This window comes from Aquarana catesbeiana, linkage group LG02, assembly GCF_042186555.1.
Source record: "Aquarana catesbeiana isolate 2022-GZ linkage group LG02, ASM4218655v1, whole genome shotgun sequence".
Lineage (NCBI taxonomy): Eukaryota > Metazoa > Chordata > Amphibia > Anura > Ranidae > Aquarana > Aquarana catesbeiana.
The window spans coordinates 45473928-45488789 of NC_133325.1; the positions used below are offsets into that span (position 1 = coordinate 45473928).

At 45.5% G+C, this 14862-nt stretch overlaps 1 protein-coding gene across 2 annotated transcripts in view; it reads left to right on the top strand.

Moving 5' to 3' along the window:
• The window catches only part of ANKRD42 (ankyrin repeat domain 42), an 84137-nt gene that overhangs the window by 38668 nt on the left and 30607 nt on the right, over positions 1–14862 (top strand). For both annotated transcript variants that reach the window (XM_073612829.1, XM_073612830.1), the window contains exons 7-8: positions 5070–5195; positions 9969–10074. In XM_073612829.1, the coding sequence (XP_073468930.1) occupies positions 5070–5195; positions 9969–10074 (232 nt within the window). The remainder of the gene's footprint in view (positions 1–5069; positions 5196–9968; positions 10075–14862) is intronic.

The following is a 14862-nucleotide window of genomic DNA, read 5'->3' on the forward strand; positions in this document are numbered from 1 at the left end:
CTCCGGCACCTTTCCTTCCCTTTCCTTCCCTGCTCAAACATGCACTGGTTACCCCCATACTTAAAAAACCCTCACTAGACCCCACCTGTTTGAATAACTTAAGACCCATCTCCCTGCTCCCATTTGCCTCCATGCTCATCGAACGCCTTGTCCATGACCGAATGAGTCGCTACCTCACGGACAACAACCTTCTCGACCCCCTACAGTCCGGCTTCTGTCCACAACATTCCACTGAAACTGCCCTACTAAAACTCACCAATGACCTACTAACTGCTAAAACCAATGGCCATTACTCCATACTCATACTCTGAGATCTCTCTGCTGCCTTCGACACAGTTAACCACCTGCTCCTCCTCAGCAAACTACACTCCCTTGGCCTCCGTGATTCTGCTTTATCCTGGTTCTCCTCCTACCTATCTCAGCGCACTTTCAGTGTCACTTACAAGTCCATCTCCTCCGCTCCTCTTCCTCTCTCTGTTGGGGTACCCCAAGGCTCTGTCCTTGGGCCCCTCCTATTCTCGCTCTATACCTCCTCCCTGGGCCAGTTGATAACCTCCCATGGCTTCCAGTACCACCTCTACGCCGATGACACCCAGATCTATCTCTCCACTCCTCAACTCATCCCCTCGATCTCCTCACGAATCTCCAACTTACTGAATGACATATCGGTATGGATGTCGCATCACTTTCTCAAACTCAATCTTTCTAAAACTGAGCTTGTAATATTTCATCCTTCCCGGTCCCCCCTCCATAACTTTACTATTAAGATCAACAACACAACCATTGGTCCCTTCACACATGCCAGAGTGCTGGGTGTAATTCTTGACTCTGACCTCTCCTTCAGCCCCCACATCCAATCACTGGCTAAATCCTGCCGCCTTAACCTCCGCAACATCTCCAGAATTTGACCCTTCCTGACTAATGACACCACAAAGCAACTTATTAACTCCTTGATTATTATTTCCCGACTTGACTACTGGAACTCTCTTCTTAATGGTCTACCCTTACACAGGCTATCCCCCCTTCAGTCTATTATGAATGCTGCTGCTAGACTAATACACCTCACTAACCGATCCGTGACTGCTGCTCCTCTCTGCCATTCCCTTCACTGGCTTCCGCTACCCCACCGTATAAAATTCAAAATGCTAACCACAACATACAAGGCCATCCACAACATCGCCCCCATCTACATCACCAACCTCATCTGCAAATATCGCCCAAATCGTCCCCTCCGCTCCTCCTAGCACTTCTCCTGCTCTCTAGCTCCCTTGTTACCTCCTCTCATGCTTGCCTTCAGGACTTCTCCAGAGCCTCTCCCATCCTCTGAAATTCCCTGCCCCCAGTATATCCGATCCGCCCCTAACCTGTCCACCTTTAGGAGATCCCAGAAAACTCACTTACTCAGGGAAGCCTATCCCACACCCACCTAACAATTGTCCCGAGCCACCCCCATCAAATCATTCCCCGCATCTATTACCTTTTGTACCACCACCCCCTCCCTTTAGAATGCAAGCTCTATGAGCAGGGTCCTCCTGTCCCTTCTGTATTAAACTGTACTGTAATTGTGCTGTCCCCCCTCTACATTGTAAAGAGCTGCCTAAACTGTTGGCACTATATAAATCGTGAATAATAATAATAGACAGCTTCTAATGTGCAGTCAAGGGACAGACTGAGGGATAGTTTTATTTAAAAGTGCTTTAACACACAATGTACCACCCAATCCTTCAGATCTTTAACCCTTTGTTAGGACATACAGTGTGCACATCTAGTGATGAGATCTGCCAGCATAGTATAGCAGGGTTAGTGATGGTAAACATAGCTCTCCAGCCTTCTCCTTAACATTACATAGAAAGGGAAACCTAAGTAGGTGAGCAGTAATTTTTAAAAATCATGCAACGTGAATGGGAACATCAGATATAAAGTAGACGTTATCCCAGTTTGCCTGCAAAAATGGGAATAAATAAGTAAAAAAATGCACTATAAACATCAAATTAAAGTCCATATATGTACCGAAACAAATGATACATATGAAAGGTAGTCCTTATTAACATGGCAAAGTGACTAATTCCATATCTGTGTCTATCACCAAATATCCCAGTGAATCCACCACCAGCTATGGGAAGGCTTACCAGCTCCAATGGACCTATTGTCACAGGGGGTCAAAGAACGCCTGCGGCTTAAACCCAGCCAGGGCCTTTCTCCACACTTTAGGATCACTCCCCACTCCGGATGATATCCGTGGAAATGGAAAGAGGGTTGCCACCGAAAAAAATAAACCAAACGGCTCCACATAGTGTAAAAATCCTTTAGGTTTTTTTAGGGATCCCACTCACAGCAATACACAATGAGCTGCCCCAGGACAATGTCAGGAGTGACGAAACGCGTAGGGGAGAGAGACGTGCTGATGTCACCATCTCTCTTCTTGTGTCCCGACGATCGGGTTTGTTTAGATGTGTGCTGGTCGACACACTAAACTTAACCACTTGCCGCCCGCCCTATTACAAAACGACGGCGGCAAAGTGGTTTGATATTCCTGACCGGACGTCATATTATTATTATTCAGGATTTATATAGCGCCAACAGTTTACGCAGCGCTTTACAATATAAAAGGGAGACAATACAGTTATAATACAATAAAATACAAGAGGATTAAGAGGGCCCTGCTCAGAAGAGCTTACAATCTAATATGACGTGATCAGGATATTGAGCCGCTGCGCACCCCCGGGGGCGCGCATCGCGGCGATCGTTGTTGCGGGGTGTCAGTCTGACACCCTGCAACACAGATCTAGGTAAAGAGTCTCTGACGGAAACTCTTTACCACGTGATCAGCCGTGTCCACGGCTGATCACGATGTAAATAGGAAGAGCCGGTGATCGGCTTTTCCTCACTCGCGTCTGACAGACGCGAGTAGAGGAGAGCCGATTGGCTGCTCTCCTGACAGGGGGGGTCTGTGCTGATTGTTTATCACCACAGCCCCCCCCCCCTCGGATCCTACCCAGGACCACCAGGGAAGCCGCCCAGGACCACCTGGATGGCCACCACACTGGACCACCAGGTATGGCCCCTAGACCCCCAGGGAAATACCAATATGTGCCCAGGCAGCTGCCAATCTGTGCCCAGGCAGCTGCCAATCAGTGCCCACTTCAATGCCTACCACTGCCAGTGCCACCAGGGATGCCTATCAGTGCCGCGTATCAGTGCCCATCAGTGCCACGTATCAGTGCCCAGCAGTTTTTTTTACATTTTTAAAAATGGGAATACACTTTAGGCCTCATTTACATCAGCTCAGAGGTCCGTACACCACAAATGAATTTATGCATCTGGATAAATATACACAGTGCTCAGCATAAATGAGTTCACCCCTTTTGAAAATTAAGATTTTAATCAATATCTCAATGAACACAAAAACAGTTTCCAAAATGTTGACAAAACTGAGTTTTATAGAACATTTGTTTAGCTCATTACATGAAAGTATGGTTAATATTATAACTTAGGTTACAAAATCTTCAGTTTTACTCAAATTAGTCGATGCAAAAATGAATACACCCCACAACAAAAACTACTACATCTACTATTTTGTATGACCTCCATGGTTTGTAAGGACAGCACCAAGTCTTCTAGGCATGGAATGAACAAGTTGGCGACATATTGCAACATCTTTTTCCATTCTTCAAGAACGACCTCTTTTAGAGCCTGGATGCTGGATGGAGAGTGAAGCTCAACTTGTCTCTTCAGACTTCCCCCATAGGTGTACGATTAGGTTCAGATCAGGAGACCTACTTGGCCACTTAATCACTTTCACCCGTTCTTCAGAAATGCAACAGTGGCCTTTAGATGTGTGTTTTGTATCATTGTCATGTTGGAAAAGTGCCCGACAACCGAGGGCACGGAGTGATGGCAGCATCTTCTCTTTCAATATAGGGCAGAACATCTGTGAATTCATGAGACCATCAATGATGTGCAGCTCCCCGACACCAGCAGCACTCATGCAGCCCCACAGAAGGACACGGCCACCACCATGGTTCACTGTAGGCACCATGCATTTTTATTTCTACTCCTCACCTTTGCAACGCCATGCAGTTTTGAAGCCATCAGTTCCAAAAACATTTATCTTGGCCTCATCACTCCAGAGTACAGAAGAGATATATAATAAATATATCATATTTATTTTTTATTTTATTTTTTTAATGCAAAGACTCGCTGGACCACAAATCCATTACGCGATGATGGAGCATTGAAATATATATAGTTAAACAATTTTTCCCTATACAGTGGAACCTTGGATTACGAGCATAATCCGTTCCAGGAAAATGCTTGTAATCCAAAGCACTCGCATATCAAAGCGAGTTTCCCCATAGAAGTCAATGGAAACTAAGATAATTAGTTCCGCATTGACTTCTATTGCATGCAATACCGCATGTGGCCAGAGGTGGGGGGTGCCGGAGAGCCCCGGAAATACTCGGGGACAGCTGGGCTGAACTCGGAAAGCTTAGGAAAGGCTTGGAAACACTCGGGAACGGAGTATTTCTGAGTGTTTTCGAGTATTACCGAGTCATTCTGAGTTTTTCCGAACGGCTCCGGACCGTTCCGAGTGTCCCAAGCGCCCCCCGCACCTCTGGCCAAATGCGGTAGTGCACCGCCCATTAGCTGGAATTCTGAGTCAGAATTAAAAAAAAAAAAAGTTGCTCGTCTTTCAAAACGCTCCTTAACCACGTTATTCATAAACCAAGGTTCCACTGTACTTGAATTATTAAACAGACAAAATGGGGGAAATTTACCAAAACTGGTGCACTCAGAATCTGGTGCAGCTGTGCATGGTAGCCAAACAGCTTCCAACTTCAGCTTATTCATTTAACATTTTGCAATAAAACCTGGAAGCTGATTGGTTTCTATGCAGAGCTGCACCAGATTTTACACACCAGTTTTAGTAAATGACCCCCAATGTGTCCAGAGGACAATAATCCCATTTCATTTACTCTATAGACTTCCATGACACTTAATTTTATAGACAGCAACCTTCATTTTAACCTTTTTTTATTATTTTGTTTTCTTTTTTTTTTTTTTTTTAGATTTGGCATTTCCTGCTCATGTTGCTGCCTTCAAAGGTGACTTGGTAACACTTCGAAAGCTGGTAGAAAGCGGAATCATCAACATCAATGAGCGAGATGCCCGGGGCGCCACGCCACTACACAAGGGTAAATGTCATACTTTAATTTACACAGCCAACATTTTATATTAATAGAAAAATGTCTCTTAGCAACGTCTGATGATGTAAAGTTACACAGGTAAACTTCTGTCTTTGATCCAAATGACTTTTGGCTTTTTAATTTTTTTTTATCAGACCGGGCATGTTAGGTGAACAATGGGAGACAAAGAAACATTTCTCAAATAACATCTTCACACACATTCCTGTACAAAGCTCTCTAAATGCCCATGAGGTAGTCATACCTGAATTAGCAGCAAAGCCCATGAAAGTAATCCTTCACAAGGCTAGAGTCCATTTGGGCAGTAAATCCACGGAGGTAGTAGGTAATCCCTTAGAGAGTCCATGATTTGGCCGTAATCCACAAAAGGCAGCAAGTCCAGCTGGTAGCTATAGGTCCCTATAAATCCACTGGTTCCAGACCCTATAGGGAACCCCGACTGGACTCCCTAGAAGGGGCTTCAGACTGACAGAGTAATGGATACGTTTTTTTTTTTCAGTGTTTCCCATCATACCTATCTAGGGCAATATTGAGCCCTTACTTATATGACTTGTGGGGTGCAGTAACCCTCTGAAAAAAAGCATGAAACCTGACCAGCCGACTTATCCCCTTCATTACAAAAGAGGACAAAGCGGCAGTAGTTGGAACCATCATTAACTCCCGACTCGACTACGCAAAAACTCCCTCTACGCTGGATTACCTAAATACCAGATTGCACGCCTACAACTCATCCAAAACACCGCAGCAAGACTGATAACAGGAAAAAAACCCTGGGAATCCATTTCCCCATCCCTGAGGAGCCTACATTGGCTAACCATAAAGGATCGGATCACATTCAAGACCCTCTGCCTCACCCACAAATGCCTACATGGAAACGCGCCTCAATACCTATGCGAGAAAATAAAACGCTACGTACCTAATCGCAGTCTTCGATCAACCCACCAAAACCTACTCCACGTTCCCAAATCCCGCTACAAATCAAAGGGAGAACGAAGATTCGCAGTCCAAGGACCCCGGCTATGGAACACTCTACCGACCAACATCCCGTATGGAAGAAAACCATCAGGCCTTCAGGAGGAAACTCAAGATCTACCTCTTCTAAAAAGCTGGAACCACAGGATGGACCAAGCGCCTTGAGGTGATTCAGTTCGCGTTTGCAGCGCTATACAAGTCATTCATTCATTCATTCATTCAGCCCTTCCTTCTCAGATCCACCAGCCTAGCAGGTCAACCAAGGACAAATGTTGCAAAAAGGTACATTGTAACATTTAGTCTGTACACATAAACACAGCTGACCTGATGAACCTTAGAGCAAGAACACAACAGAAGAACTTTTAATGTGGAGTTCTTCTATAGGCCTGTGGGGGAGGTACATTACAAACGCCAACGATTGCAGCTAATGAGGAATAAAATAGTGATTGTAGAAAGTTTCTCAACCTGTCTGACCACTATTCTTGCAATAAGTCTGATCTCAGGAAGGAGAGTTCACTTTGGCATACAAAGATACATCACTGATAAGGTTGAATAACAACACCAGTCCATCCACTTCGATCTGTGCGCCTGTGACTATTGTTTTCCATATCCCTGTACATGGTGTTTGCTGAGAAACATATCTAAATTTTTTTTTTTAGATTTATGAATACTCTCTGCTGACACCACCAACTGCGGAAAGGAGTGCTACATGCTTACCACCAACTGCGGAAGGGAGTGCTACATGCTTACCACCAACTGCGGAAGGGAGTGCTACATGCTTACCACCAACTGCGGGAGTGCTACATCCTTACCACCAACTGCGGGAGTGCTACATCCTTACCACCAACTGCCGAAGGGAGTGCTACATCTTTACCACCAACTGCCGAAGGGAGTGCTACATCCTTACCACCAACTGCCGAAGGGAGTGCTACATCTTTACCACCAACTGCGGAAGGGAGTGCTACATCCTTACCACCAACTGCCGAAGGGAGTGCTACATCTTTACCACCAACTGCGGAAGGGAGTGCTACATCCTTACCACCAACTGCCGAAGGGAGTGCTACATCCTTACCACCAACTGCCGAAGGGAGTGCTACATCCTTACCACCAACTGCCGAAGAGATTGCTACATCCTTACCACCAACTGCGGAAGGGAGTGCTACATCCTTCCCACCAACTGCGGAAGGGAGTGCTACACCCTTACCACCAACTGCGGAAGGGAGTGCTACATCCTTCCCACCAACTGCGGAAGGGAGTGCTACATCCTTCCCACCAACTGCGGAAGGGAGTGCTACACCCTTACCACCAACTGCGGAAGGGAGTGCTACATCCTTACCACCAACTGCGGAAGGGAGTGCTACATCCTTACCACCAACTGCGGAAGGGAGTGCTACATCCTTACCACCAACTGCGGAAGGGAGTGCTCCATCCTTACCACCAACTGCGGAAGGGAGTGCTACATCCTTACCACCAACTGCGGAAGGGAGTGCTACACCCTTACCACCAACTGCGGAAGGGAGTGCTACATCCTTACCACTAACTGCGGAAGGGAGTGCTACATCCTTACCACCAACTGCGGAAGGGAGTGCTACATCCTTACCACCAACTGCGGAAGGGAGTGCTCCATCCTTACCACCAACTGCGGAAGGGAGTGCTACATCCTTACCACCAACTGCGGAAGGGAGTGTAAACCGCCGTCGAACCCACACTGAATTTGCAGGGTTTCCAGTGTGAACCGAGCCTATGCGTCTCTTCACCAGGGAGAATATGTTCATTGTTTGTAGTGTTCCTCACTACTGAGGTCCGCCAACCCCCTTTATTAGCTTTGTTGCCCTTCTCTGGAATCCCGTTCGTTCCAGCACATCCTTCCTGAGGACTGGTGACCAGAGATAGATGGCATATTCAAAATGTGGCAGAACCAGAGTTTTGTAAAGTGGTAGAATAATAGTTTTAGAGTAAATCCCCTTTTTAAAGTGTTTGTTACCCCAACATTTCATATTCCTGATATGTGGCTGCTGTACCATGTACTTGTATGAGACAGTATCCTGTTCTTTGTATTGCTTCCTTTGTGTGAAATCCCTGGAGTTCCTGCCAGTCCTCCTGCTTTCCTATTAAAAACTGACCACACTAAGCAGGAGAACACATCGTGGTCAGTTCTCTAGCTATGCTGGGAACTCAGCCTGCTCTCCTCCAATGATCAGACTTGTCCTGACACACCCCTTCTGCACAGCCATTCACTGGGAAGATCAGTGTGCTGCTGCTGCTTCTCCTCCCTCCAGCTCTTATGCAGCTGAGGGAATGTGATCACTTTGGAAAAAGGGTATTTATAATGTTTTTTATATCTATACAAAAAGGTTTTGCCTTTCATTTCTATTTTAAACTGAATGAGTTGCTTTACATGGTGATCGTTTACAATCACTTTAATGTGTGCTAATAGTCTGCTGTCCTTGCTTGCTGCAGCTTGGCATTGCATGCTATTGCTGAGCTTGTGATCTACTAGGACCGCAGATCTTTTTCCATCCTGGATTCCCCCTCTAGCTAGTAACTTGTATTCATATTTTTAGCTCCCAAGTTCATTACTTGACATTTTCTAATAACCACTTGCTTACTGGTCACTTAAGCACTTGCCGACCAGCCGCCGCAGTTTTGGCACGGCTGGGCGAAACGATGTTATGTAACGTCACTTTGCCCTGTGGCCACTAGGGGCGCGCTGCTCGACCCCGGAGCCGATGCAAGTGCCCGGCGTTTCTCTGAGGGGAGAAGAGACAGATCGTGTGTTCATACATAGTATGAACAGCGATCTGTCATCTCCCCTACACAGTCCCCTCCCCCCTTCAGTTAGAACACACTGAGGGAACACAGTTAACCCCTTGATCTCCCCCTAGTGTTAACCCCTTCCCTGCCAGTGACATTTACACAGTAATCAGTGCATTTTTATAGCACTGATCGCTGTATAAATGACAATGGTCCCAAAAATGTGTCAAAAGTGTCCGATGTGTCCGCCATAATGTCGCAGTCCCGATAAAAATCGCAGATCGCCGCCATTACTAGAAAAAAAAAAAAAAAGAATAATAAAAATGCCATAAATATATCCCCTATTTTGTAGATGCTATAACTTTTGCGCAAACCAATCATTATACGCTTATTGCGATTTTTTTTTTTTTTTTACCAAAAATATGTAGAAGAATACATATTGGCCTCAACTGAGGAAAAAATTTGTTTTTTTAAATATTTTTGGGGGATATTTATTATAGCAAAAAGTTAAAAATATTGCTTTTTTTTCAAAATTGTCGCTATTTTTTTGTTTATAGCGCAAAAAATAAAAATCACAGAGGTGATCAAATATCACCAAAAGAAAGCTCTATTTGTGGGGAAAAAAAGGACATCAATTTTGTTTGGGTGCAATGTCGCATGACCGTGCAATTGTCAGTTAAAGCGACACAGTGCCGAATCGCAAAAAATGCTCTGGTCAGGAAGGGGGTAAAATCTTCCGGGGCTGAAGCGGTTAAACTTCAAATTTTCTGCATTAACGGATGACTGACGTGATACAAAACTCTACTACTGTTAGGAGACAAATGTTAACTAGAGGGGATCTGCAGGATTATAAAAATGAAGGGCATTTTTTCCATTAAAGTAAATTCTGGGGGGTTTGGAGAGAAAACTAGGGTAGAGTTTTTGGAGGAAGCCCATGTTGCTGATTTTAAACCAGATGTACTTGAGAAAGGTTCAGGTCTTCTTTGAACCTACAGAAAGCCCAGTATAGATTTGTAATCTGTGTTCTTTCCTTCCCAGCTGCAGGACAGGGCCGAATTGAATGCCTGCAGTGGCTCCTGGAGATGGGGGCTGACTACAACATCACCAATGAGGCCGGGGAGACCCCAAAGGATGTTGCTAAACGGTAATATGAGTGGGTGTCGGCTTATAGAATATTAGCAAATCAAATCAAATTAAAGAGTCCATTCCCTAAAGGGCTAATTTTATAGTGGCGGTATTATTTTGGATGTCGCTTTTTAAGGTCTGTGTATAGCGGTTATGATAAAAGGCTGGCCAAACATTCTGTAATCTGATTCTATCATGTGTTGAATTGAAATAGAATTGTAAATAATTGTATAGAAATCAAAAAGGTATAGGTTCAAATATAATCCAATGCATTCATAAGATTTCTATGAGGTTGCATTACCACTTTGCCTACAGGGCACTTTCATCCCCTTCCTGCCCAGGCCCATTTTCAGCTTTCAGCGCTGTCACACTTTGAAGACAATTGCGCGGTCATGCAACCCCATTGGGTTTTTTAAATTTTTGCTAAACAAACCAAAAGCTTTAATAAAAAAAATATGTTTCATAGTTTGTTATAAAATTTTGTAAACAGGTAATTCTTCTCCTTCACTGATGTGCGCTGATGAGGCGGCACTGATAGGTGGCACTGATGAGGTGGCACTGATAGGTGACACTGATAAAGAAGCACTGATAGGTGACAATGATGAGGCGGCACTGATAGGTGGCATTGATGAGGCAGCATTGATGAGGCACCAATGATGAGGTGGCAATGATAGGTGGCACTGATAGGTGGCACTGATGAGGCAGCACTGATAGGTGACAATGATGAGGCAGCACTGATAGGTGGCACTGATGAGGCGGCACTGATAGGTGACAATGATGAGGCAGCACTGATAGGTGGCACTGATGAGGTGGCACTGATAGGTGGCACTGATGAGGCAGCACTGATAGGTGACAATGATGAGGCAGCACTGATAGGTGACAATGCTGAGGCAGCACTGATATATGGCACTGATGAGGCGGCACTGATAGGTGACAATGATGAGGCAGCACTGATAGGTGACAATGCTGAGGCAGCACTGATATATGGCACTGATGAGGCAGCACTGATAGGTGACAATGATGAGGCAGCACTGATAGGTGCCACTGATGAAGCGGCACTGATAGGTGACAATGATGAGGCAGCACTGATAGGTTGCACTGATAGGTAACAATGATGAGGCAGCACTGATATATGGCACTGATGAGGCGGCACTGATAGGTGCCACTGATGAGGCGGCACTGAAAGGTGGCACTGATAGGTGCCACTGATGAGACGGCACTGAAAGGTGGCACTGATAGGTGCCACTGATGAGGCGGCACTGAAAGGTGGCACTGATAGGTGCCACTGATGAGACGGCACTGAAAGGTGGCACTGATAGGTGCCACTGATGAGGCGGCACTGATAGGTGACAATGATGAGGCGGCACTGATAGGTGACAATGATGAGGTGGCACTGATAGGTGGCACTGATAGGTGACAATGATGAGGCTGTACTGATAGATGGCACTGATGAGGCGGCACTGATAGGTGACAATTATGAGGCGGCACTGATAGGTGGCACTGATGAGGCAGCACTGATAGGTGACAATCATGAGACGGCACTGATGAGGTGGCACTGATAGGTAGCACTGATAGCTGACAATGATGAGGAGGCATTGATGGGTACTGATTAGCAGCACTGGTGGGCACTGTTGGGACTGCACTGATAATTATCAATTCGGATAATCAGTGGCGATGTCCCTTTAACACAAGCCGTATATTGGCTCTTTTTCTCTCCTCATGCTGATAGCCGATAACTGACTTGTGTTTACTTCCATGATCAGCTGTCATTGGACACAGCTAATCACGTGGTAAAGGGTCACTGTGATTGGCCCTTTACAACGATCTGTGATCAGCTGAGTCCGAAGGATGTCCATGTACGCCCTCCTGGCAAATTAAGCCCGCGCTGTAGCCATTTTTCGGCTATAGTGTGGGCAGGAAGGGGTTAAACATTGATTGGATAAGTTGGAAGTTTTTTTGTTAGCCCTAAACAGATGTTAAAGCTGTCATAGAGAGGTATGAAGCACTGTGTGTAATAGAGAGGTATGAAGAACTGTGTGTAATAGAGAGGTATGAAGAACTGTGATCCCTCATTCCTTAAAGTGGTATGAGACATGGTGTGTGATGGGTATGAGACACGGTGTGTGATGGGTATGAGACATTGTGTGTGATGGGTATGAGACACTGTGTGTGATGGGTATGAGACACTGTGTGTGATGGGTATGAGACATTGTGTGTGATGGGTATGAGACACGGTGTGTGATGGGTATGAGACATTGTGTGTGATGGGTATGAGACAATGTGTGTGATGGGTAGGAGACACTGTGTGTGATGGGTATGAGACACGGTGTGTGATGGGTAGGAGACACGGTGTGTGATGGGTAGGAGACACTGTGTGTGATGGGTATGAGACATTGTGTGTGATGGGTATGAGACACGGTGTGTGATGGGTATGAGACATTGTGTGTGATGGGTATGAGACACGGTGTGTGATGGGTATGAGACATTGTGTGTGATGGGTATGAGACACGGTGTGTGATGGGTATGAGACACGGTGTGTGATGGGTATGAGACATTGTGTGTGATGGGTATGAGACAATGTGTGTGATGGGTATGAGACACGGTGTGTGATGGGTATGAGACATTGTGTGTGATGGGTATGAGACACGGTGTGTGATGGGTATGAGACATTGTGTGTGATGGGTATGAGACAATGTGTGTGATGGGTAGGAGACACTGTGTGTGATGGGTATGAGACACGGTGTGTGATGGGTATGAGACATTGTGTGTGATGGGTATGAGACACGGTGTGTGATGGGTATGAGACACGGTGTGTGATGGGTATGAGACACTGTGTGTGATGGGTATGAGACACTGTGTGTGATGGGTATGAGACACTGTGTGTGATGGGTATGAGACATTGTGTGTGATGGGTATGAGACACGGTGTGTGATGGGTATGAGACATTGTGTGTGATGGGTATGAGACAATGTGTGTGATGGGTAGGAGACACTGTGTGTGATGGGTATGAGACACGGTGTGTGATGGGTAGGAGACACGGTGTGTGATGGGTAGGAGACACTGTGTGTGATGGGTATGAGACATTGTGTGTGATGGGTATGAGACACGGTGTGTGATGGGTATGAGACATTGTGTGTGATGGGTATGAGACAAGGTGTGTGATGGGTATGAGACATTGTGTGTGATGGGTATGAGACACGGTGTGTGATGGGTATGAGACACGGTGTGTGATGGGTATGAGACATTGTGTGTGATGGGTATGAGACAATGTGTGTGATGGGTATGAGACACGGTGTGTGATGGGTATGAGACATTGTGTGTGATGGGTATGAGACAATGTGTGTGATGGGTAGGAGACACTGTGTGTGATGGGTATGAGACACGGTGTGTGATGGGTATGAGACACGGTGTGTGATGGGTAGGAGACATTGTGTGTGATGGGTATGAGACATTGTGTGTGATGGGTATGAGACATTGTGTGTTATGGGTATGAGACACGGTGTGTGATGGGTATGAGACATTGTGTGTGATGGGTATGAGACATTGTGTGTGATGGGTAGGAGACATTGTGTGTGATGGGTATCGATGTAGGTGTACGGCGGACGCTTTAAGGACTATAGGGGGTGCGTGTGCACCGTTGGAGCCGATGCGCGTGGCCAGCGGCCGCGATGTCTGCTGGTGACCCACGATCGCTCCTCAGAGAGCCAGAAGCGGGATGTCAATGTAAACAGACAGATCCCCATGATGTCAGGGAAGTAGAGAAAGATCTGCTGTTTCTAGTGATCAGGAACAGCGATCTCTCTCTACTCCCTGTCAGTCCCCTCCCCCACAGTTAGAAACACCTCCCTAGGGAACACACTTAACCCCTTGATCGCCCCCCTAGTGTTAACCCCTTCCCTGCCAGTGACATTTATACAGTATTCAGTGGCTATTTTTAGCTCTGATTGCTGTATAAATATCACTAGTCCCAAAAAAGTGTCAAAAGTGTCCGATCTGTCCGCCGCAATGTCGCAGCTACAAATCGCTGATCACCGACATTACTAATAAAAAAAATAATAATAAAAATGCCATAAATCTATCCCCTATTTTGTAGGGGATAAACCAATCAATATACACTTGTTGCAATTTTTTTTTACCAAAAATATGTAGAAGAATACATATGAGCCTAAACTGAAGAAGTTTAGTTTTTTTTTACATTTTTTTTTTTTTTGGATATTTATTAGAGCAAAAAGTAAAAAAATATTGCTTTTTTTTTTTCAAAATTGTCGCTTTTTTTTTTGTTTATAGCGCAAAAAAATAAAAACCGCAGAGGTGATCAAATACCACCAAAAGAAAGCTCTATTTGTGGGAATAAAAGGATGTCAATTTTGTTTGGGTACAGCGTCGCACGACCGCGCAATTGTCAGTTAAAGCGACGCAGTGTACGTATCGCAAAAAATGGCCTGGTCAGGAAGGGGGGCAAATCCTTCCGGTCCTTAAGTGGTTAATTGAACAAGCTGAAGTTAGAAGCTGATTGGCTACCATGCACAGTTGCCCCAGATTTTGCACTCTCCAGTTTTAGTAAATGAACTCCTGTATGTGATAGAGAGGTATGAAGAATTGCGGATTTTATCACATGTATGAGGAATTGCTTGCAATGCATAGGTATGAGAAAGAGGGTGAGAGAAAACGTGTGTAATACAGAAGTATGTGGCAATGTGTGCAGGAGAGGTTTGTAGCTTTAGTGTCATAAGGAAGTGTGAATCACTGAGTGAAACTGCTAGGTATGATTCACCGCATGTAATAGAGCGTTACGAGGCCCCCCGGT